This window comes from Apium graveolens, chromosome 6, assembly GCF_009905375.1.
Source record: "Apium graveolens cultivar Ventura chromosome 6, ASM990537v1, whole genome shotgun sequence".
NCBI lineage: Eukaryota > Viridiplantae > Streptophyta > Magnoliopsida > Apiales > Apiaceae > Apium > Apium graveolens.
In genome coordinates, this window is record NC_133652.1 from 251,005,165 (window position 1) to 251,026,235 (window position 21,071).

At 34.2% G+C, this 21,071-nt stretch overlaps 2 protein-coding genes across 2 annotated transcripts; one reads left to right on the forward strand and one right to left on the reverse strand.

Annotated features, from left to right (window-relative positions):
- The first annotated feature begins 1,503 nt into the window (after nucleotides 1-1,503).
- LOC141665894 (uncharacterized) lies at nucleotides 1,504-2,169 on the forward strand. Its single transcript, XM_074471877.1, has one exon. It carries the CDS (start codon nucleotides 1,504-1,506, stop codon nucleotides 2,167-2,169), a length of 666 nt encoding a protein of 221 aa, XP_074327978.1.
- Nucleotides 2,170-5,582: 3,413 nt separating this feature from the next.
- LOC141667999 (uncharacterized) lies at nucleotides 5,583-11,809 on the reverse strand. Its single transcript, XM_074474663.1, has 3 exons — nucleotides 11,577-11,809; nucleotides 7,084-7,206; nucleotides 5,583-6,188 (listed from the first exon to the last, which is right to left on the reverse strand). The coding sequence occupies exons 1-3, from the start codon at nucleotides 11,728-11,730 to the stop codon at nucleotides 5,974-5,976; spliced, it is 492 nt and encodes a 163-aa protein (XP_074330764.1). The 5' UTR covers nucleotides 11,731-11,809; the 3' UTR covers nucleotides 5,583-5,973.
- Between the last annotated feature and the right edge of the window lie 9,262 nt (nucleotides 11,810-21,071).

Below are 21,071 nucleotides of genomic sequence, written 5' to 3' on the forward strand. Positions count from 1 at the left end.
TAGACCTAAATCTTAGATAAAGTCTGCTCATGCTTATAATGCTATTTCTACAAATTCTGACTCCACTCATGTGTCCAAGTCGACCACTGAGTCTGCAGGTTTCACTAATGCTCAATGTCAGCAGCTAATGACTATGATCCAAAGTGGTTTTAAAGAACTCCCTGCAAATGCAAATTCTGCTACTTCAGTTGGAACAAATGCTCAATGGAATGACTCGGCTAATTCTGCAACTCACATGGCTGGTAATATTCTGCATTTTATCTGTCATGCTAATCATAAACAGTCATTAAGTGCTGATATGTGGATCTTAGATTCAGGGGCTACTGACTATATTACTCCTCATTTTCATTTACTTACTGATGTTCGTGAAGTCAACTCGATTCTCCATCTTCTTAATGGTCATCACACATCTGTTACAAATATTGGCACAATCATATTACACACTAATATTGTCTTAACAGATGTTCTTTATGTGCCTAGTTTCAACTACAATCTCGTGTCCATTCCTAAACTTACATCTACTATTCCTTGTTATATTTCTTTTTCTAAAGATGCGTGTTATATACAGGACCATATCTTGAAGAAGACCACGGATATTGGTGAACTTCAAGAAGGCCTGTATATCCTTCATCATCCTATTACTTGTTCTGAGAATATCTCTCCTTGTGCTGCTAAAAAACAGTGTAACACTGTTAGTTCTGTTCAAAATACTAGTTTGTTGTGGCATGCCCGTTTAGGCCATCCTTCTCCTTCTTCAATGCAGTATTTGTCCAATTCTATGTATCAGAAATCTGTTGATTTTACTGCTTGTGACACCTGCCATTTGGCTAAACAGATAAGATTGAAATTTGTTGATAGAACTTCTTCTAGTTCTGCATTATTTGATCTTATACATGTGGATGTTTGGGGCCTTATAGGCATAAAACACATGGAAATTGCAGTTATTTTTTAACTAAAGTAAAGGATATGTCTAGAGCGACTTGGCTTTTTCTATTTGCAGATAAGAGTCAAGTGTCAAATCTGCTCACTACTTTCATTGCCTATGTTCATAAACAGTATTATGCTTCTATCAAAATCTTAAGATCTGACAATGGATCAGAATTCTTAAACAACACTTTTCAATCTTATTTAGCAACTTTAGGAATTATTCATCAAAAGAGTTGTGTCTACACTCCACAATAAAATGGTGTTGTGGAGAGAAAACATCAAACTCTCCTCAATACTGCAAGAGCATTGAGATTACAGGCTTCTCTTCCCATTCATTTCTGGGGTGACTTTATTCTTACAGCCACTTATCCTTTAAACAGAATTCCTGTGCATAGTCTGCAAGATAGGTCTCCGTATCAGCTTTTATTTTCATCATCTCTTTCCTATGATCATCTAAGGATTTTTGGATCTCTCTGTTATGCAACAAATGTAGTTCCTCATAGAGACAAATTTAGTAATAGAGCTTCCAGGTGCATTTTACTTGGATACCCTTTTTCTGCAAAAGGTTACAAAGTTATGGATCTTGATTCTAAAAAGGTGTTCATTTCTCGTGATGTTGTGTTTGCTGAGAATATTTTTCCTTTTAAAACTATTTCTACTTCTACTTCATCTCACTTATTCAATTCAGATGTAAGTTTTCTTTATGATCCTTTGTATGGTTCTCCACCTGATGCTAATACTTCTTTAGTTACACCTGAATCCTCTTCTTCATCTTTATCTCCTACTCCTCATCCTATTTCTTCTCATTATTTAGATATACAGGGTTCTAGCCAGGGTTCAATTCAAACTTCATCCAGTCCTGTGGTGCCATTAAGACATAGTACTAGATCAAGAACTGTTCCTACTAAATTTCTTGATTTTGTTGGTTTACCTTCACGTCTAGGCTCCTCTGTTAACAATTTTACTGTCTTTGAGCCTCAATATCAAGATTTTACTGCTAATATCACTCATATTCCTGAGCCCACCTCATATAAAATAGCATGTCAGCATTCAGTTTGGTGTCAGGCTATGGCCATTGAACTAGCTGCCCTAGAGGCTAACAAAACTTGGAAGATTGTACCTTTGCCACCTGGTAAACGAGTTGTGAGTTGTAAATGGATCTATAAGGTTAAGTTTAATCAGGATGGAACTGTTGAGCGCTATAAAGCAAGGTTAATTGCTCGTGGATTTACACAGACATAGGGTCTCGATTATTTTGAGACATTTGCCCCTGTGGCGAAAATGTCTACAGTTAGGGTACTTTTATCACTGGCAGCTGTTAGTAACTGATATGTAACTCAAATGGACGTCACTAATGCCTTTCTTTATGGAGATTTGAATGAGGAAGTATACATGTCGATACCTCAGGGTTATTGCTTACCTATTGAATTTGCCTCCTATTCTTCTAAAGTTCCATTGGTTTGTCGATTGATTAAATCTCTGTATGGTCTTAAACAATCTCCAAGGGAGTGGTTTATTAAGTTCAAATATGTGTTAATTCCTTATGGGTTTGTTCAAGCCAGTTCAGATCATAGTTTGTTTGTGTTAAAAGAACCCTGCTAGTTTTTTTTGGCTATTTTGGTATATGTTGATGACATTTTGGTCGTGGGAAATAATCAGACTGATATTTCAGCATTTAAAACTCATCTTGCTGGTCATTTCAAAATTAAAGATCTAGGCCCTATCAATTACTTCTTAGGAATTGAAGCAGCTCGTTCAAAGAACGGTATATATCTCAATCAGAGAAAATATACTTTAGATATAATTAAAGATGTTGGTCTTGCCAATGCCAAGATTGTTGTCATTCCTATTGAACAAAATCACACTTTTTTAAGCAATAAGACTTCTCCTTTTCTCTTTAATCCTGCACCTTATCGACAATTGGTAGGTCGTCTGATTTACCTTACAATTACTCGACCAGACCTCTCCTATGCAGTTCATGTCCTGTCCCAATTTCTTGCTTCTCCCATACAATGTCATCTAAAAGCTGCTCATCGTGTTGTTCGTTATCATAAGCATACTGTGGGTCAAGGATTACTCTTATCGTCTTCCAGTTCTTTATCTTTAACCGCATATGCTGATGCCGACCGGGGAGGTTGTCCTCTCTCTCGTCAATTCTTGACAGGATACTGTGTTAAACTCGGTTCTTCTTTGTTGTCCTGGAAGTCCAAGAAGCAAAATATAGTGTCTCGATCTTCAGCTTAACTTTGGCAGATGTGTGTTGTGAAGTTACTTGGCTTCTCAATTTATTCAAAGGACCGGGGGTTACTTCTTTGCAGCCGGCTACACTCTATTGTGATAATCGTTCTGCAATGTATATAGCAGCTAATCCTGTGTTTCACAAACGAACGAAACACATTGAAATTGATTGCCATCATGTTCGGGAGAAACTGCAAAAAGGCATTATCTGTACTCGTTACATTGCTTCTAACGAACAGCCTGCAGATTTGCTGACGAAAGCTCTTCCTTCACATACTTTGTATCATCTGTTGTCCAAGCTTGGAGCACTGAATCTTTACTCGCATCCAAACTTGAGGGGGGATGTTGAATATACTGATCATACTATCATGCCTATGTCTGCAAATAAATCAACACAAATAGACCAAAATGTCAACATCACAGAAACTTTAGGAGGTGTTAGTAAGTGAGAGCTAAGAGTTAGTTAGCATAGCTGTATATAAATAGAGTAGTAGTCTTTGTTAGAAGATAGATCTGAATAATGTAACTAATTGTAAAATCTCATTTTGTTCAATGCATCTTCTTTGATTCTCAGTTTATTACTTAAATCTCCATTAATGGAGCTGTCACATACCCCGCCAAGCAAAGCTATGCTAAGCTAAGGAAGACAATACACAGAGCGCATCCAAACAAGGTAAACTAGCCAGAACAGCAAAGTCATAAGCTGGGGGTTCGATCTCGCTTTCGCTTTGAATTCATTACAATAGAATAGTCTCTCACGCACCATAATTTTTATGACATTAGTAAGCTCAACAACTGATCTGGAACAGCTATCATGCATTCGCTTGTTAGGCTCTGCCACTCCAAGTAAATCAGTACCGATAAATAGAGATAGCCAATTTTATGATGAATACCACGGATATTATAAATTCGAGCTTGCCAATCACTCCCAGTTTCAACAGAAAGAATTAGCAGACTCGTACAAGGACAGGAAGAAAACAGATGCTCAGAAAATTGAGGATAATTTTGGCAAAGCACACAAACCGGATTCACATTGAAACCAAAAGCAACAATTTTTTATATTCTTGGTGAGCAGCCCATCACGAAGAGATAACCATAGGTTAAATGCACATTTCTGCACTGCAAAAGAATGCCGGACTGCCTTTATCCACGAAGGAGCGTACCACGACTACTTAAAGAATTCCACACCACTGAAATATACACATTTTTCGACCCATACCAGAGAAGCTCTTCCATCTGACCAATATTACAAGTGGATAACAAATGCCTAAGCTCTACAATGATGACATGGCCCAAGTGAGAGATAAGAGGAGTACCTAACAGCCAAGGATCATGCCAGAAGAACCAGTTGGAGTAGATTGCTACCTTGTAACTTAGGTACTGTTTTGCCTCAGCTCTACGATTCAGCATTTTTCCAACATTCCAGGGGCAAACAGGAGGAATATTCGCTGTCCAGAACGGGTTAGGCTTAAAGAGACATTGTGTGAGCCAGAGAAACACGCTAAATCTAAAGGGAAATAGCAGTGTTGTTCCATTCAACTACATCACGAATACCCAAACCATACCACAGATTTATTCAAGCAACAATCTGACCAAGCAACCTTATAGTGACATCTCACATCATGTTTGCCTCCCCAAAGAAACCGAGCAATACAAGACTGAACTCGTTTGAGAACACCTTTAGGTAGGAAGAGAAAGGAAGACCAGTTGAATGCCAAATAATACAACTTTTAAGAGTTGCAATCGACCAGCAAAAGTAAGAGAACAAACTGTACAGTTATCAATTTTCAAACACAACCTTTGAACTAGAGGGTTGCAATCAGTGGCTTTCAAACGATCTGTGATTAGCGGGAGTCCCAAGTATTTAATTGGCAATGTACCTTGCTGGAAACCCGTAGCATTAAAAGTTTCACTAATAATATCATCCGGAACATTGCAACAATAGCACCGGCTTGTTGATGCATTGCAATTGGAGGATATATCAGTAAGGATGAATTGTTATCAATTCCATATGGAGGAAAAATGGAGAGAAGTGTTGGATTTACAGTTCATACTTTTGAAAACTTAAAGACTGATTCGTTTAGAGAAATTCTTCTTGACCTGGGATGGAATTTTATTAAGGTTTGCAAGACGGATAAATCTTTGTTGCCTCTTCTTTGGAAGACTCAGAGTTCAAGGATTTGATTTGGACTTGCGGGTCAAATCTTATTCCAATACAGTTTTGGCAGATCAAGTTGATTCCTACAAGTATAAATCAGTAAACATAAAATATATTTGGACCTGCACATCAAATTTTAGAAATGAATGTCAGAAAAATGTAACCCATAGAATTATCAAAAACGTGATGGTAATCGAATTCAGTATCTGACAAGTAAATGTTCAACTTAGTTCATTCATTCATACAAATAACTCGGGCATCATGGAAAACATCCAAACAAATAATAACTTGAATGTCAATGAAATTTTTATAAATTACAAAGGTTATTGTCAATAAATAGTTTTAAGATTGGCAATTAAACCTTCAATAAAACTTAAACATAAAGAAATCAAAACAAGCATCCAGATTCCAGGCCATTTCTGTTTCCTAAATTCTACGGGGTTGTGCTTTTTCAGCTAAAAAGATAACAAGTTAACTAGGTTCACCAAATGGAAGATGCTTAACTATCGAACCAAAGGGGCGGATGCAAGTCCGAATATACTACTAATAAATAAATCTGGCTTCTTCACATCCACCTTCTGTCCAGACTTTGATAAATAGTGACCAAACTCATAGGACAAGATACAGTGCTCAAAGATAGCATCCGCAAATTATTTCTTTGTTTCCTGAGTTATGAACCTCGTAACAACGTAGCAATCTGGTGGAGTAATATTTGTATAGTAGTTTTGAATGGTATCTGTGATTTCAAACCCAAATTTTTTGTAAAACTGGATAGCATCGTCATTGTTTGTCTGCACGTGCAAGTAGATCTCACTGATGTTCTGTTTGGTGCAAAGATCAATGACGTGATTTAAGAGCTTAGTACCTGCATCATTCACATGTACCAAAATCTCAAAACAAGGCAACTGTTATTATAATAGTAATAATTACATAAAATTATACATGGCACAAGTTTCTTCTAATATATAGGTCGAAGAGATCAAAGAATTGAATGCTGCAACAAAATAGAACATGTGATACTACACTTCTTACAGCATACTGGTATTAGGCATGCATGTTTTTAAATCCACTTCTTACAGTAGAATATCTTCAAACATTTTAATTTTTCAGTCCTCGTAGGTTTCTCAACTCAAAATGTAAATGAATAAGTTCAACAATAAATATGAAACGACAAGCCTAATATTGTCAACTATTATTATAAATAAGATACTAATCCATAAATTGCATCTAAGGTGTAATATGCAAGTATATTATTAAGTTTGTTACTTAAACAATATAGCTGGAAATACTAAATAAAACTAATAAACATAAATAGGAGCAATAGCCTTAGCATAAGTCTATTGGAAAATAATGCACCTACTGATTCCTGCAAAAATCAGTCGATGTACCTCTTACATGATTTTTTAAGGCCCTTGTAATTGAAGCAACACATAATTTTTTTTATAAATCTCCCATATAAAAGACAAACGCACACTGACACACACAATCTTTTGTGGAATACCATGGAGGACTGTTGACCTCTCCACACTATGTGAATTCATATTTCAATGTGGCAACTAATAACTATTGAATAGGGACTCAGGACCAAGACATCATCATAAAAAGTTCTGTAACAGATGACCACTTTTTAGAAAGTTAATAAGCCTAGTCCTAGCTCTCTAGGGTCTAAAATCACTTAGAAATATAGTGACATATTAATAGCTTTGGGTTGAGCAATGTATATAATTAGATAGCTACAGGCATGCAATAAAATAACTTACCAATTCCTAGCCCGCGATATGGTGCCAAAACACCCAGGGTCATAATGTACACACAAACAGCTCCTCCTTCCTTTTTCTCCAGACGGCACGCAATCGAACCTACACAGATGTCACTGTAGTATGCTGCAGAAAAGAAGCCAAGATGCAAGTACATTATAACATTGATAATAACTGCATTCAGCTAAAGGAAGTCAATATGAAGAGAATATAGGATGCAGAAAGAATAATAGATTCCTGAGAGGACAAAAATATAGAATAAGGGCCAAAAAAGAGCCTTGGTCTCCTTTTAAGCACGAATCATATTTAGCTGTTGTTTAACTAGAGTAATAATTAGCAGTAAAACACTGGATATATAGATAGACAATCCAATATAACATATAAATACATTCTGCCCCGAATTTTTTTTGATCCACTTATTATATATACAGTCAGGCAGTTGCAAAACTCAAGTAGCAAACCATGTCAGGAAAAGGACGCAAAGCAGATTTATGTCAGTAAGAGGATCTCCAATAGAGGAACAGAGGTGTCAAACACGTCCAACACATCGTAACTAATATTTTTTTATTTTTTACTCCATTCATGTGTCATATTTGAAACCCTCCAATAGTTGGCACTCCATTTAAGGTGCCAAGATGGTCCCCAAACAAATAACAGAAAAACAAGATTTAACATAATAGGTATGGGACACGTATACTTTTAGGACAAGTATTTGGGTTTTTCCATCTAGAGGGGGTGTCAAGAGGGTGCCAAAGTTAACTTCTCTTGGCACCCTTTGAGCACCCCTGTAACTCCAATAGGGAAGTTCCCAAGACTGTCATGCCACATAGATTTTGGCACTTCTCTTGGCACCCTCTTGACACCCCTGTAACTCCAATAGGGAAGTGCCCAAGACTGCCATGCCACATAGATTTTGGCACCCCGTCCCCACCACTATTGAAGATGCTCTGAGTTTACAAGTCTGCACCTAGTCTCACAATAAATTAAATATCTAACTGTACTTTGTTGATGCAAAAGGTAGTTTTCATATCTTTAACAAAATGATCAATCTGTACAGAGTTTATGCAGGGATGTCTTCTATACTTTTCTGAGAGTGAAACATATCCAACTCTCAAGAAATTAACCTGAGCATGATAAAGAAAAAAAGGTGGCAAAAAACGCATCTCCACGATAGTGCTACCACAAAGATCGTAAGCTGGATAATTAAGTAAGCTAATCAAGGAGTAGTCTTTAGTTGTTGATTTCTAAAATCGTCTACAAGTTAATACAATCTCTTCAACCATTTGCTTTTCTTAGTTAATTGGAAACTGACTTTGGGGAACCAGAATTATGATGCCTAGAATTTCCTTCAAGCAAAGTGATATACTATAGCGGCAATTGAAAAAAATTCAAAGCACCTTGATACTCTTAAAACCACTAAAAAATTACTCTACAATTCAGCATACAGGCGTTCCATCCTGCGTTACTGAAGGCTGTGCCATTTGTTTACATCCGTTCAGTATTGACATTAAGTCATTAATTGATCAATTTGTTCAAATCTAGATATTCATTTAGCTGAAACTCACTTCAATTTTTGTATTTGAATACTGCCAAGTGAAAACGGCTAGTTCATCATATCACAACTACATTCTGATATGGCACCAAGGTATTTATCGGTCGATGACAAATAGAGGAATGCAAACTTTGCCAATGCTTTCGGAAAAGGGAACTCGATAGCAGAAAACAAACTTCCAGAAAAATTCATTCTTCCTTTCTTTTTGTCAAGCTAAGCCCTTCATTTCCTGACTTGTTTTATAAGTAATTTTTGGTGTTTTCTATGTTTTTAGATGAAATAGCAGCTAGAACTAGAAGATAAGCAAAGAATTAGAGCACCTAGAGATAGAAACAGAGAGATTAGAGAGAGAGAGAGAGAGAGAGAGAGAGAGAGAGAGATCATATAGATAAAGCAGATTTTAGAGCGCGAAACAGAAGAGGTAGTTACAGAGAGAGAAAGAAATTGGTGGCAAAGCCATTTTCATAAATTCATTCATAATCCAAGAGTGCACCCAAAATAACTATCTATAGATTCCTAAGTATAGTTTCCAACTGCAATTACACATATTACCCTGTGCTACTACAAAGCATATGACTACTAGAACTATAGGACTGGTTCATTCCTGACAGAAGATAACAGAGGGTTATTTTTCAAATTTAATTATAATAAAAAAAGACTAATTAGCTTCATTAGAGGTAAGCATCGAGCTTTATAATTTAAGCAAATTATTGATATTGAAAGAAATGATTGTGTCATTTGTTTCCAAATAAATATTGTTGGATGTTTATTGCGAAAACCTTCATCTAACCCAGATTCCCATCATTTTGGTATAGAGCCTGAGCCATATAGGCGGAACAATTCTTACACGGAGGACAGATAACACAAATTAACTATTAGCAGTGTCAATGATTTGCTAAATTAAACAAACTAATCCACTGATGCTCAACAAACTACTGAAGAGACGAAGAAAGATGGGTCAGAAAGTATTGTAGGGTATGGACGCCTAATACTTGAAATATCCTATACTAGGTTTATTTATTTAATGTAGCTGGTAGATATTTATCTTTTGGACAAATACTAAAAAAGGTTATTTTTTTAGAATATGATTTAGTTAAAAAGGATGATCCCTTGATCCTTGAAGAGTGATTAATTTGGAAAGTTTTTAGGCCAGCTTTGCGAGAGGCTTGGAAAAGACCCAAGAAAACAGTAGTCGAGCATAGTATATGCTACAGAAGCCAACATATATTAGAATGTAACAATAAGTTAATCTATTATATTATGTATAACAATAGGTATACGAAATAGTGCCTAGCAGCAGATTTTATTAATCATTAAATTTAAACATCAAAAGGACTGTTTGATGGAGAATATTTAATAGGCACTGGGAATTACTGTTGGGCCAATCAAAAGGAGTGCATAATTTTCCAGTTTTAACGATAAAAAGACTCACAATTATAAACTATTCACTAAATAACAAATGAAAAAGGTCTCATGTATTATCACAGTGTAAGAATAGATGATGTCACATCCTGTAATGAGCATGAAGGCTGCGACAGGGATCTAAAACATATTACATCTGCGTGCAGGTGGAAAGATCATCTGAGTTTTGTAATTATGGAGTGCATGATCCAAAGAAATGGAAAGTAACAGTAATCTGTGAATGAATGGTAACAGGGTACTAAGAGCAACCACAACCTAACACTAATCTGTGAATGAATGGTAACAGGGTACTAAGAGCAACCACAACCTAACACTATAACACCATAAATAGTGTAAGTTTTAGTGTAAAACCAGCTCAAACATAACACTATGATAGTGTAAGAATGACACCAAATGAATAATGTTACAACAATTTTGGTGTCAAAAGTAAATTTGATGTTAGTATGTAAGTATGACACCAAACTTTATGTCTTTCAAAATTCCGATAATGCCTCATGTTTCTATAACAAAATAAATTCATTCCCTTTACGTCCTATTTATATCATTTTATATGCCAACAAAACCCATACTTTTGGAAAAGTAAGAATGGTGTGCCTTCTATTTTAGACAAAAGATTCCTTTCGGTGTATGATATAGTGTAAATGTATTGAAGTTGGCACCAAGACTGAGAAACCAAGTGTCATTAAAATTTTATATCCATCACTAAATAATGAAATTAAGTATGCAAGGGAAGAATGTTGGAAAAAAATAACTAGCTTGACAGAGGAATTCATCATGAGGACTTTCAGAATGTTAAATGAGGGAGCAAAGGATGAAAACTTTTAACATTTATGAAGAGGGGTCTCATTTGTTAAGTGGCGTCTTTTGCGAAAGATATTACTGAAAAGAAAAGAAACGTAACTTGCAAGGATGACCTTTTTGCCAGCTTCATCCAATAATAGGGTTTTGTATTCAAAAAAAATGTTATAAGTGAAACGATTATTGCACGTCACTTATAGGTTTGATTAAATTCATTGGCCTCTTGCATTTAGAAGTCATCAAAAGTAAGTTTAAAAGTGTTTGTAATTCTTAAAAGTTTACTGACCTAACCCTTGTTTAGGGATTAGCTAATGCTGCTTTAAATCCTTATAAGCTTAACCACGATAAACAAACACATACACTGGCAGAAAAGTGGTATTTGGTAAAAATATAATTTATTATAATGCATTTAATTACAAACTAATCTCTTTGAAGATTCTGTCTTCCAATTCGTAACATATAGATAAAACAAGTAAATCACCCACACATTTCAACCACCAATTAAAAAAATTAATAATAAACCTTCAGTCAATCAGCTCTCTCTCTCTTCCCTCCCCCCTCACAAAACACTAATCTAACCTAATCAAAATTCGAAACCCCAGAAAACAAATATTGAACCAAACCCTAAAGATTTAAAGAAATCAATTATGTACATGAAAGAGAGAGAGAGAGAGAATAAAATTGAAAACAGAACAAAACCCAGAATGAAAAGAAAGGAACAAACCTAGCTTGGTGAATTCGCCAGAAGCGAGAGCATCAGCATAGTACTTATCATTGTAACGAACAGGGAAAAGAACAGAGTTGAGTTTCTTTAATTGCATTATATTTTTGTCTCGAACTCCATCTAATGATGTTGTTACTTGTCTACCAATCCCCATTTCTGATGGCTTTTAAATATGGATGCTTGTATGTTGAAAATAACTAGATACAACGAGGAACAGGGTTTTAACCCGGACGAAACGTGATATTATGACAACAGAAGTAGGGTGTTGGCCGGGTTTAAGAGCTTTCAACCCGACCCAATTATATCTGATTCAAAATTTTCAACCCGAGTACCTTAACCAGTAAAAAATAAATTAGTAACCCAATTTTTATTTAAGGGTATTTATTATAATATCTCGATTTGGGCGTGTGGAGTTGGTTTAAAAGGGTTACTTTAATTATTAGCCGAAAATCTTTGCGATATTTTGATATCCTGATATTATTGTCTTTTATTTATTATTAATTAAAGTATAAAATTTTCTTAAATTTTCATAAATGTATTATGACTCTTCTTTAAATTTTCTTATATCCTTACGTTATGATATTTTACTAAATTATGATAAATACCACATCAATATTAAATAAATTATTTGAAAATCAATTTTTATATGTTAACATGTATATTTTTATAACGTAACGATAAAAAAATTAAGAAACAAGTTCAATATAATTGGTTTCCAATTAAATGAAATGATTACTATGAATTTAATTAAGTAAATGCTTAAATAGAGGACCAAAAGATAAAAGGAATAATTTGGTAACAATAAAGGGTGTTCAACCATTAAGTGAGGGTATGCAATTATTAGCACCCTTAAATTTAGGAGTAATTTAAATTTTACATCAGTTCACATCCACTTGATTCTGACTTATTACAGTTCGCAATCCATAATATATTTAATTATCTATATACATGTTACGAGTAAGGGTCAAATGAGAACAATATTTAGATAGACAAACCAAGGAATAAGGTAACAATTTTAGGATTTTTTTAAAGATGGACGATCTAAATTTACATGTTCTTTTGTATGTAAATCAAACATGAGGTATTCTAGTAATTTAACAACTACATATAAAGAAAAAAACTATAAAAAAGTTTAAGGTGGGCGCCTAATATGGGGCATAATGTTTGAATTCAAAATAGAATGAATTCAAAATTATTTTAACAATTTATTTATTTATATAACTAAGTAACAAACATGTTCCATATTCTTCACGTGTTTATTGTATTGCTTTATTCCGTATCAAGGTGTTCAAACGGTCACCTAGACAAAGAAATCGAGTAAGAAGGCATAATTTTTTTCGTATTAGATGAAATCTTCATATAATAATTTGTTATTTAATCAAAATTTTCGATCTTTATTAATGTTTTATAACAGTATGTGATCACGATAGTTTATAACATATTAAGATACAATGCAATACATACATATCAAAATGACAGTAATCCAAATCGAACTTTAATTAACATAAAACTTATTAATACAATATAAACATCTTAAATTATATACCTTGTACATATTCTCATCAATCATAAACTACTTTAAAATACACAATACACTCATATTTAGAACCATACAAAAGTGAAAAATTATTTATACACATAATCTTACCTCCATCCATGGAGGGATGCAATTTGTAAGCCTCTAATAATCTATAAAAATATTTAGAATACCAATTTGTATAATTGTAAAGCAACATCTAAGCTAAATGTTGTTTCATTTTGAAGATTTAACGCTTATTTTATATCACTTTAAGCTTAGAAGGATTAAATAATATTTATCTTAAATATTTAGGAACAATCTTACCTGCAAATGCGTTATTCTGAATGCTTTCTTCATATTTATATGTAGCGAAGTTGTAATCATCCAAATCTAAAAATATTCTATCTTTACAATATACCCCTTGCAACTAAAAATAACATTGAATTATAATTTTTTACTTTTAATCACAGCTATCCATTTTGTATCTAATCGGATGACTAATATCTATTTCTCCAGTTCTCACGTTAAGTTGTTCCCTATAGAGACCAACTCTAGTATAACATAACATAATATAGATTAGGAAAATGAATAGTTGATTTTATTGTTAGTTTTCTAAACATAGAGAGGTATCACATCGACCAAGTCTTTGTAGGTATTTAATTATAATGTCACGGAACTGAAATAGATGGTAGGGACCGGGATCTGCATGACATGAAATAGGCATGTCACTACCTAATTTGTTGATTTGTCCATACTCGGTAGGGTGACATCACAAAATAACAAATTTTTAAATAATATTGGTGGAAATGACAAATCTTGGAAGTGAGGGCAAAAAATACCGGACACAATACACATATAAGATTATGGTAACTGCCCAATATGCAAATGTAAGTAGGCAATTGTTAAGAAAATTAATATTAAAAAAGTTGATACGTAATTAGAGTTGGGGTATCATGTGAATGTTACGCAGAAATAGTTTGAGTAATATGAATACATATAAAATCAAGGGTCTGGAGCTCACGGTAAACATATAAATACACTATATATGCCCGTTTGAAAAAATTTAAAACAAGTAATTTATAACTCAAAATGAATAAGTGACTCGAAAGTGATGAGGATGTGAATTCTTATAAATTGTATGAGCGTTTAGATAATTTTACTTATAAGTCATTTTTTTAAATAACTAAAATTAATAATTTTTAAAAATAATATTCTTAATTCGTGAATTTAAAATTATATTAACATTTAAAAACATATATACTATCTTATAATAGACGAAAATTACAAGTTTGATAGTCGGCCAGCTGGTAGGTGCTGAAATTATTTAATTACCCTTAATTAATCACTTGCTGAAATTACTTGACTACCCTTACTTTATTAATCACGCTATTTTACTTAATCGACCTTACTTAATTATTTTAAGAACCCATTAATTCTAAATATATCGTAATCCTTAATTAGCATATAAATTAATTAGCATATAAATTAATTACCATATTCAATTAAAAACAATGTAATCGGTCACTACAATACTTGTTGAACTTACTGAATTATCCTTAGAAAACCATTTTATTATGTATTATTAACTTTTTTTAGAAATCACTTTTCAACCCCAAACCCACCCATCTGCTTAATTCTATTACTCCATCCAATCTGACTTGCCAAATTCAATTTTTTTGTTGATCAGCCACATTCGATCAAATCTCCGAGTAAATTTAATAACATTAATCAATATAAATTAATATTATATGAATTTTATATTTAAATTAATTTTATAATTTTTTATAATTAATTTGCTGCCTCGGCCTAATACAAAATAATAAATACCGTTGAGTTGGGTAAAACAATTATACTATTGAATTGGGGGAAAGAAAACGTAATTTTGAAAGTTAATTTGTTGATATATTTGATAACATAAGACCAAAAAAATAGATACGAGTCATCCGGTATAAAACAGAATAATATTTGATATGGGTTTAAAAGAAACCCTAAAGACATAATAACTATTGCATTAATTACACTTAGAATTCATGTCCAAAACCCAGTATGAACCAGGTCGGTCAAGGCCTATCACAGAATAAAAAAGGCCCGAAAAAGGCCAAGGCTAAAAGGCTAGAGACGTGACGTCCAACATAAACACTAACTCTTACAATGAAGGATCTAGAATCTGCTACCTTAAAGGAGTCCTAGTTTCCTTCTAAGTTGGAGACTTGTCCATCAAGGCTCCTAACCCTAGTCTAACCCTAGATTCATCCTCTATACATAGGGCTCTACCCCTCAAACTAGAACTATATTTTTGGTTGATTCTCTACAACACAGAGATAAATAGGCATCTTGCAAGGACAACAGTCCACTACGCGATAATAACCATTAAAGTTTGAAACTCACAAAACCTAGAATTAATTGTTAACGAAACCCTAGTTTTTTATTTCACAATATTTGGCGCCATCTGTGGGAAAATAACAACAACTATAGTAAGCATATGTAGCAGAAATAACAGTAGAACTAGCAATCCAATCCCTACGAGGAAACTTTCGTCCTCTATTGAGATCCCAACACACTCAACCTACGCCGCACTCGGTGGAGGGGTTCCTACGAAAATAATTAGGGGTGAGCAACGGGTCAGAACCGGACCGAACCGAACCGGAACCGAAAGAACCGAGAACCAAAATAGGAATATTTTAAGAACCGAACCGGACCCATTTATATGTAAGAACCGAACCGGAACTAAACCGTAAATTTCGGTTCGGTTCGGTTCTTAACAAAAAAAAATGAATTTATTTTTTGTTTCATATTTATTTATTTTTCATATAATTTTATATTCTTACTTTTTAAATTTTGATTAGTTTTGATTATTTATTAATGGTGACTTAGTAAAAGAAGATCTTTATTACTGGTGGATCATTTTGAATTTAATTACTTTTTAATATTTAAGAAGAAAAATATTTATAAAAATATTCAAAACTCCATAAATATTTAAAGAAACGAGTAATACAATAAAAATTATATTTTTCTTAAGATTTATTAAAGTATTATAAATAAGAAAACATAATATGTAATATATATATATATTTATATATTTTTGTATTTATTCATTTATATATGGTTCGGTTCGGTTTTTACGGTTCTAGTATGTTAAGAACCGAACCGAACCAAGAACCGAAATTTCTAGAAAAACAAGAACCGAACCGGACTCAAATTAGTTAAGAACCGAACCCGAACCGCAATTTTTGATCGGTTCAATTCGGTTCTCGGTTTCGAACCGGGAAATGCTCACTCTTAGCAATAATTGTTGTGTATATGTTGTAAACTTGATGATTTTATTAACAAAACACCTTAGTAGATTTAACTTAGTGAATTATGTAGCACTCGACGGATAAGCAAATATAGTCATGACGGATGACTCAATATAGTCCCGACGGATGATGATTTAACATCTATCGAGTGAGTAGCTTATGTAACAATAAGTCATGTAGCACATTTCTGCAAACACCTTTGTTTAGATTCTGTAGTAGCATATAAGTCATGTTGACTTTAGTTAGATATGCAGAATAGGTTGATTAATTGTACATAGATGATGTCTTGTAATTTTGTATAAATGAAATTAAGTCAAGTGCCAAATAGCTACCCGACGGATAATCAACAATGTTACTCGACGGATGATCAACAAGGCAACCCGACGGATGATCATGTACCCGACGGATAATCAATTCAAATATCTGTTGATAGTGACAACACAATCACATGCGTCGAGTGTATGCAAAAGGAATGTGGAAGCCTATTTAACTGGGTTTTTGAGAACAAAGAAGCATTGCCATTTCCATGCTATTATGAAGATATTCAAAGATGCTAGAAGAGAGTAATAAAGTAGCATAGTATTAGACTTGATAGGTTTTATTTTATTATCTTATCTTATTACTATGTAATCTTGGTGATATATAAACCAAGAGTAGAAATTAGAACAACAAGAAGACTAAGCAAGTATTTTCTCAAAGAAACATTTGTAAGCTGTATCATTAGCATTTCTCTGTAAGTTTAGTTGTTCTTATTTGTAAGCAGCTGTGAGCTATTCAAGCTTCACAGAGTTCTCTTGATATATATATATATATATATATATATATATATATATATATATATCTGTTGGATACTTTCTAATCCACCATAAAGTTTTAAAGACTTGTGTTTTTATTATTTTATGTTTTGATTCATATTTATCTTATTATTCCGCACTATGCAAATCAAAACACTGTCATATATATATATATATATATATATATATATATCTTAAGTTAGAACATTTTATAATTCAAAAAAAGTTTCAAGAATCCCATTCAACCCCCTTCTATGATTCTTGTTGCATTGTTAGAGATTAACAATTGGTATCAGAGCAAGCTCTTAAAGAACAAAGAGTTTAAAGATCACAACAAACAGCAAGATGAACAAGAAGGATGTTGGAGTCAAGATTCCTTTTCTGGACAAAGACAATTACCATCACTGGAAGGTAAAGGTGCATCTTCATTTAATTTCTCAAGATGAGGCCTATGTAGATTGCATAGAGAGAGACCCTCATGTACCAATGAGAGCTACAACTGGAAATGAGCCATCAGTTCCAAAGCCAAGGCATGAATGGTCAGATCCTGATATTGAACAAGTCAGGAAGGATAAGAAGGCCATGAATATTCTGTTTAATGGAGTTGATGGTGACATGTTTGACAACATTATCAATTACAAAACTGCCAAGGAAGTTTGGGACACAATTCAGATTATCTGATGGCACTGAACAAGTTAGAGAAAACAAGATGCAGTTAATAATTCAACAATATGAGCATTTCCACTTTGAAGAAGGTGAAACTCTCACTGATATCTTTAGTAGATTTCAAAAGCTACTAAATGCTCTAAAGTTGCATGGAAGAGTCTACCAAACCAAAGATTCTAACCTTAAATTTCTGAGATCCCTACCAAAAGAATGGAAACCAATGACAGTCTTCTTGAGAAACTCACAAGAATACAAGGAATTTACACTAGAGAGACTGTATGGAATTCTAAAGACTTATAAGCTTGAAATAGAGCAAGATGAAAGAATGGAAAAAGAGAGAAAGAAAGGAGGATCCATTGCACTGGTTGTTGAGTTAGAAAAAGAGAAGGAGATAAAGATAGAAGCTGTTGAGTCTACTTCAAAGGTCTGTGAAAATAAGGGCAAGGGGCTGGTTGCAGAAAATGAATATTCTTTGAGCCAAGATGATATGGATGGCATTGATGAACATCTAGCATTTCTTTCCAGAAGATTTTCCAAGCTCAAGTTTAAGAAAAACTTTGGAGCAGCTAAGCCAAATAGAAACATGGTGGATAAATCAAAATTTAAATGTTTCAAATGTGGCTTGGCAGGGCACTTTGCCAGTGAATGTAGAAAGTCAGATTCCAGCAAGAAGAAGTTTGAGCCTGTGGATTATAAACAGAAATATTTTGAGTTGCTCAAACAAAAGGAAAGGGCTTTCATTACACAAGAAAATGACTGGGCATCAGATGGTCTGGATGAGAATGTCAGCAATGTCAATCTAGCCCTAATGGCCAAGTCTGATGAAACAGAGACAAGTTCTTCAAGTAATCAGGTAATCACCACTAACCTTGCACATTTATCTAAAGCTGAGTGTAATGATGCAATAAATGACATGTCTACAAAATTATATCATTTGCGTGTTACACTTAAGTCTCTTACTAAGGAAAATGTTAAAATCAAAGAAAATAATTTATTTTTAAGTGAGAGGAATAATGTGCTAGAATCTCAGTTTATTGATTTTGAAAAATTGAGAATTGAGTGTAAAATTGCTAAGGATGAATTAACTGAGTCCTTGAAGAAAGAAGATATCTTGAAGAAGCAGCTTGAACGAGAACAGGAGGTGATTAAGGCATGGAAAACATCTAGAGATGTTCATGCTCAAATCACCAAAGTTCAAGGTATTGAGTCCTTTTGTGATGCAGCCTGGAAGAAGAATAAGGAGAAGCTGGAATCCAATTTGGTTGAAGGATTGCTAACAGATATGGACTCGACGGATGATGAGAGTCATCCGTCAAATAATCAAAAGGATTATCCGTCGAGTGACATAAATCCTCATCCGTCCGTTGTGAGCAAACCTGTGAGTAAACCAAACTTGCCAAGTTAAATGATAAATATGGATCAGTTTCCAAAAACTTCATTTCAGGAGAATTTAGTCAAGTGAGGAAGGAGAAGCAAGTGAATGTTGGACATCTGTCTATCAAGCAATTGAATGACAGACTAGAAAAGATTGAGGTTAAAACAGAGGCTAAAAAGAAAAACAATTAAAATGGCAAAGTGGGGATTAACAAATATAACAACTACACACCTGATAAGTATGCTCCTAGAAAAATCTGTGTTAAGTGTGGTAGTGTAAATCATCTGTTTGTTAACTGCAAAACTGCCATGCCTACTTCCATATTTATGCCACCTCCTTTTCCCAACATGAATGCCATGCCTTCTATGCCTATGAATGCTATGTCTACACAGAATATGAATGCACAATTTTCTAATATGCCATTTGCACCTAATCCTTATTATGTTGCATTTAGTATGCCTCATATGCCATTTAGCATGCCCTACTGGAATAACATGTTTACTAGTAGCATGCCATTTCCTGTTAATCAAAGTGTGCAAGATAATTTTGTTGTAATGAATGATTTCAAAGGTCCAACTCAAATGACTAAGGATGAATCTGATATCCCCAAGTCAAATGAAATCAAACCTAAGAAACAGAAGAAAAAAGCTAACAAGGCAGGACCCAAGGAAACTTGGGTACCAAAATTAACTTGATTTGATTTTAATGTGTGCAGGGAAATAGAAAGAATCTGTGGTACTTGGATAGTGGCTGTTCAAGACACAAGACAGGGGATTCTACCCTGCTCACAGAGTTCAAGGAGAGAGTTGGCCCAAGTATTACTTTTGGAGATGACAACAAGGGTTATACTGTGGGATATGGCTTAATTTCAAAAGACAATGTCATCATTGAGGAGGTTGCCTTAATGGATGGTCTCAAGCACAATCTGTTGAGCATCAGCCAGCTGTGTGACAAAGGCAATTCAGTAACCTTCAACTCAGAAGCCTGTGTTGTGACAAGCAAGAGAAGCAACAAAGTGATTCTCACTGGAGTGAGAAAAGGGAATGTGTACCTAGCTGACTTCAACTCATCAAATACAGAATCTGTTACTTGTCTTATCAGCTAGGTACACATTTCCTTTTCTCACACCAGTGAGAACCACTTTGTTGCTTCTTTTGTTAGTCACAACACAGGCTTCTGAGTTGAAGGTTACTGAGTTGCCTTTATCACAAAGCTGGATGATACTCAACAAATTGTGTTTGAGACCATCCACTAAGGCAACCTCCTCAGTGATGACATTGTCCTTTGAAATCAAGCCATATCCCAGAGTATAACCCTTGCTGTCATCTCCAAAAGTAATACTTGGGCCAGCTCTCTCTTTGAACTCTGTGAGCAGGGTAGAATCACCAGTCATGTGTTTTGAACAACCACTATCCAAGTACCAAAGATTCTTTCTGTTTCCCGGCACACATCAAAATCAAATCAAGTTGATTTTGGTATCCAAGTTTCCTTGGGTCCTGCCTTATTAGCTTTTTTTCTATTTCTTAGGCTTTATCTCATTTGACTTGGGGATATCAGATTCATCCTTAGTCATTTGGGTTGGGCCTTTGAAACCATTCATTGCAACAGAATTATCATGCATATTATAATCAACAGGGAATAACATGCTATTAGTGAACATGTTATTCCAGTAAGGCATGTTAAATGACATTTATGGCATACTGAATGCAGCATAATAAGGATTAGGTGCAAATGGCATATTAGCAAACTGTGCATTCATATTCTGTGTAGACATAACATTCATAGGCATGGGAGACATGGCATTCATGTTAGGAAAGTGAGGTGGCACAGACAAGGAAGTAGGCA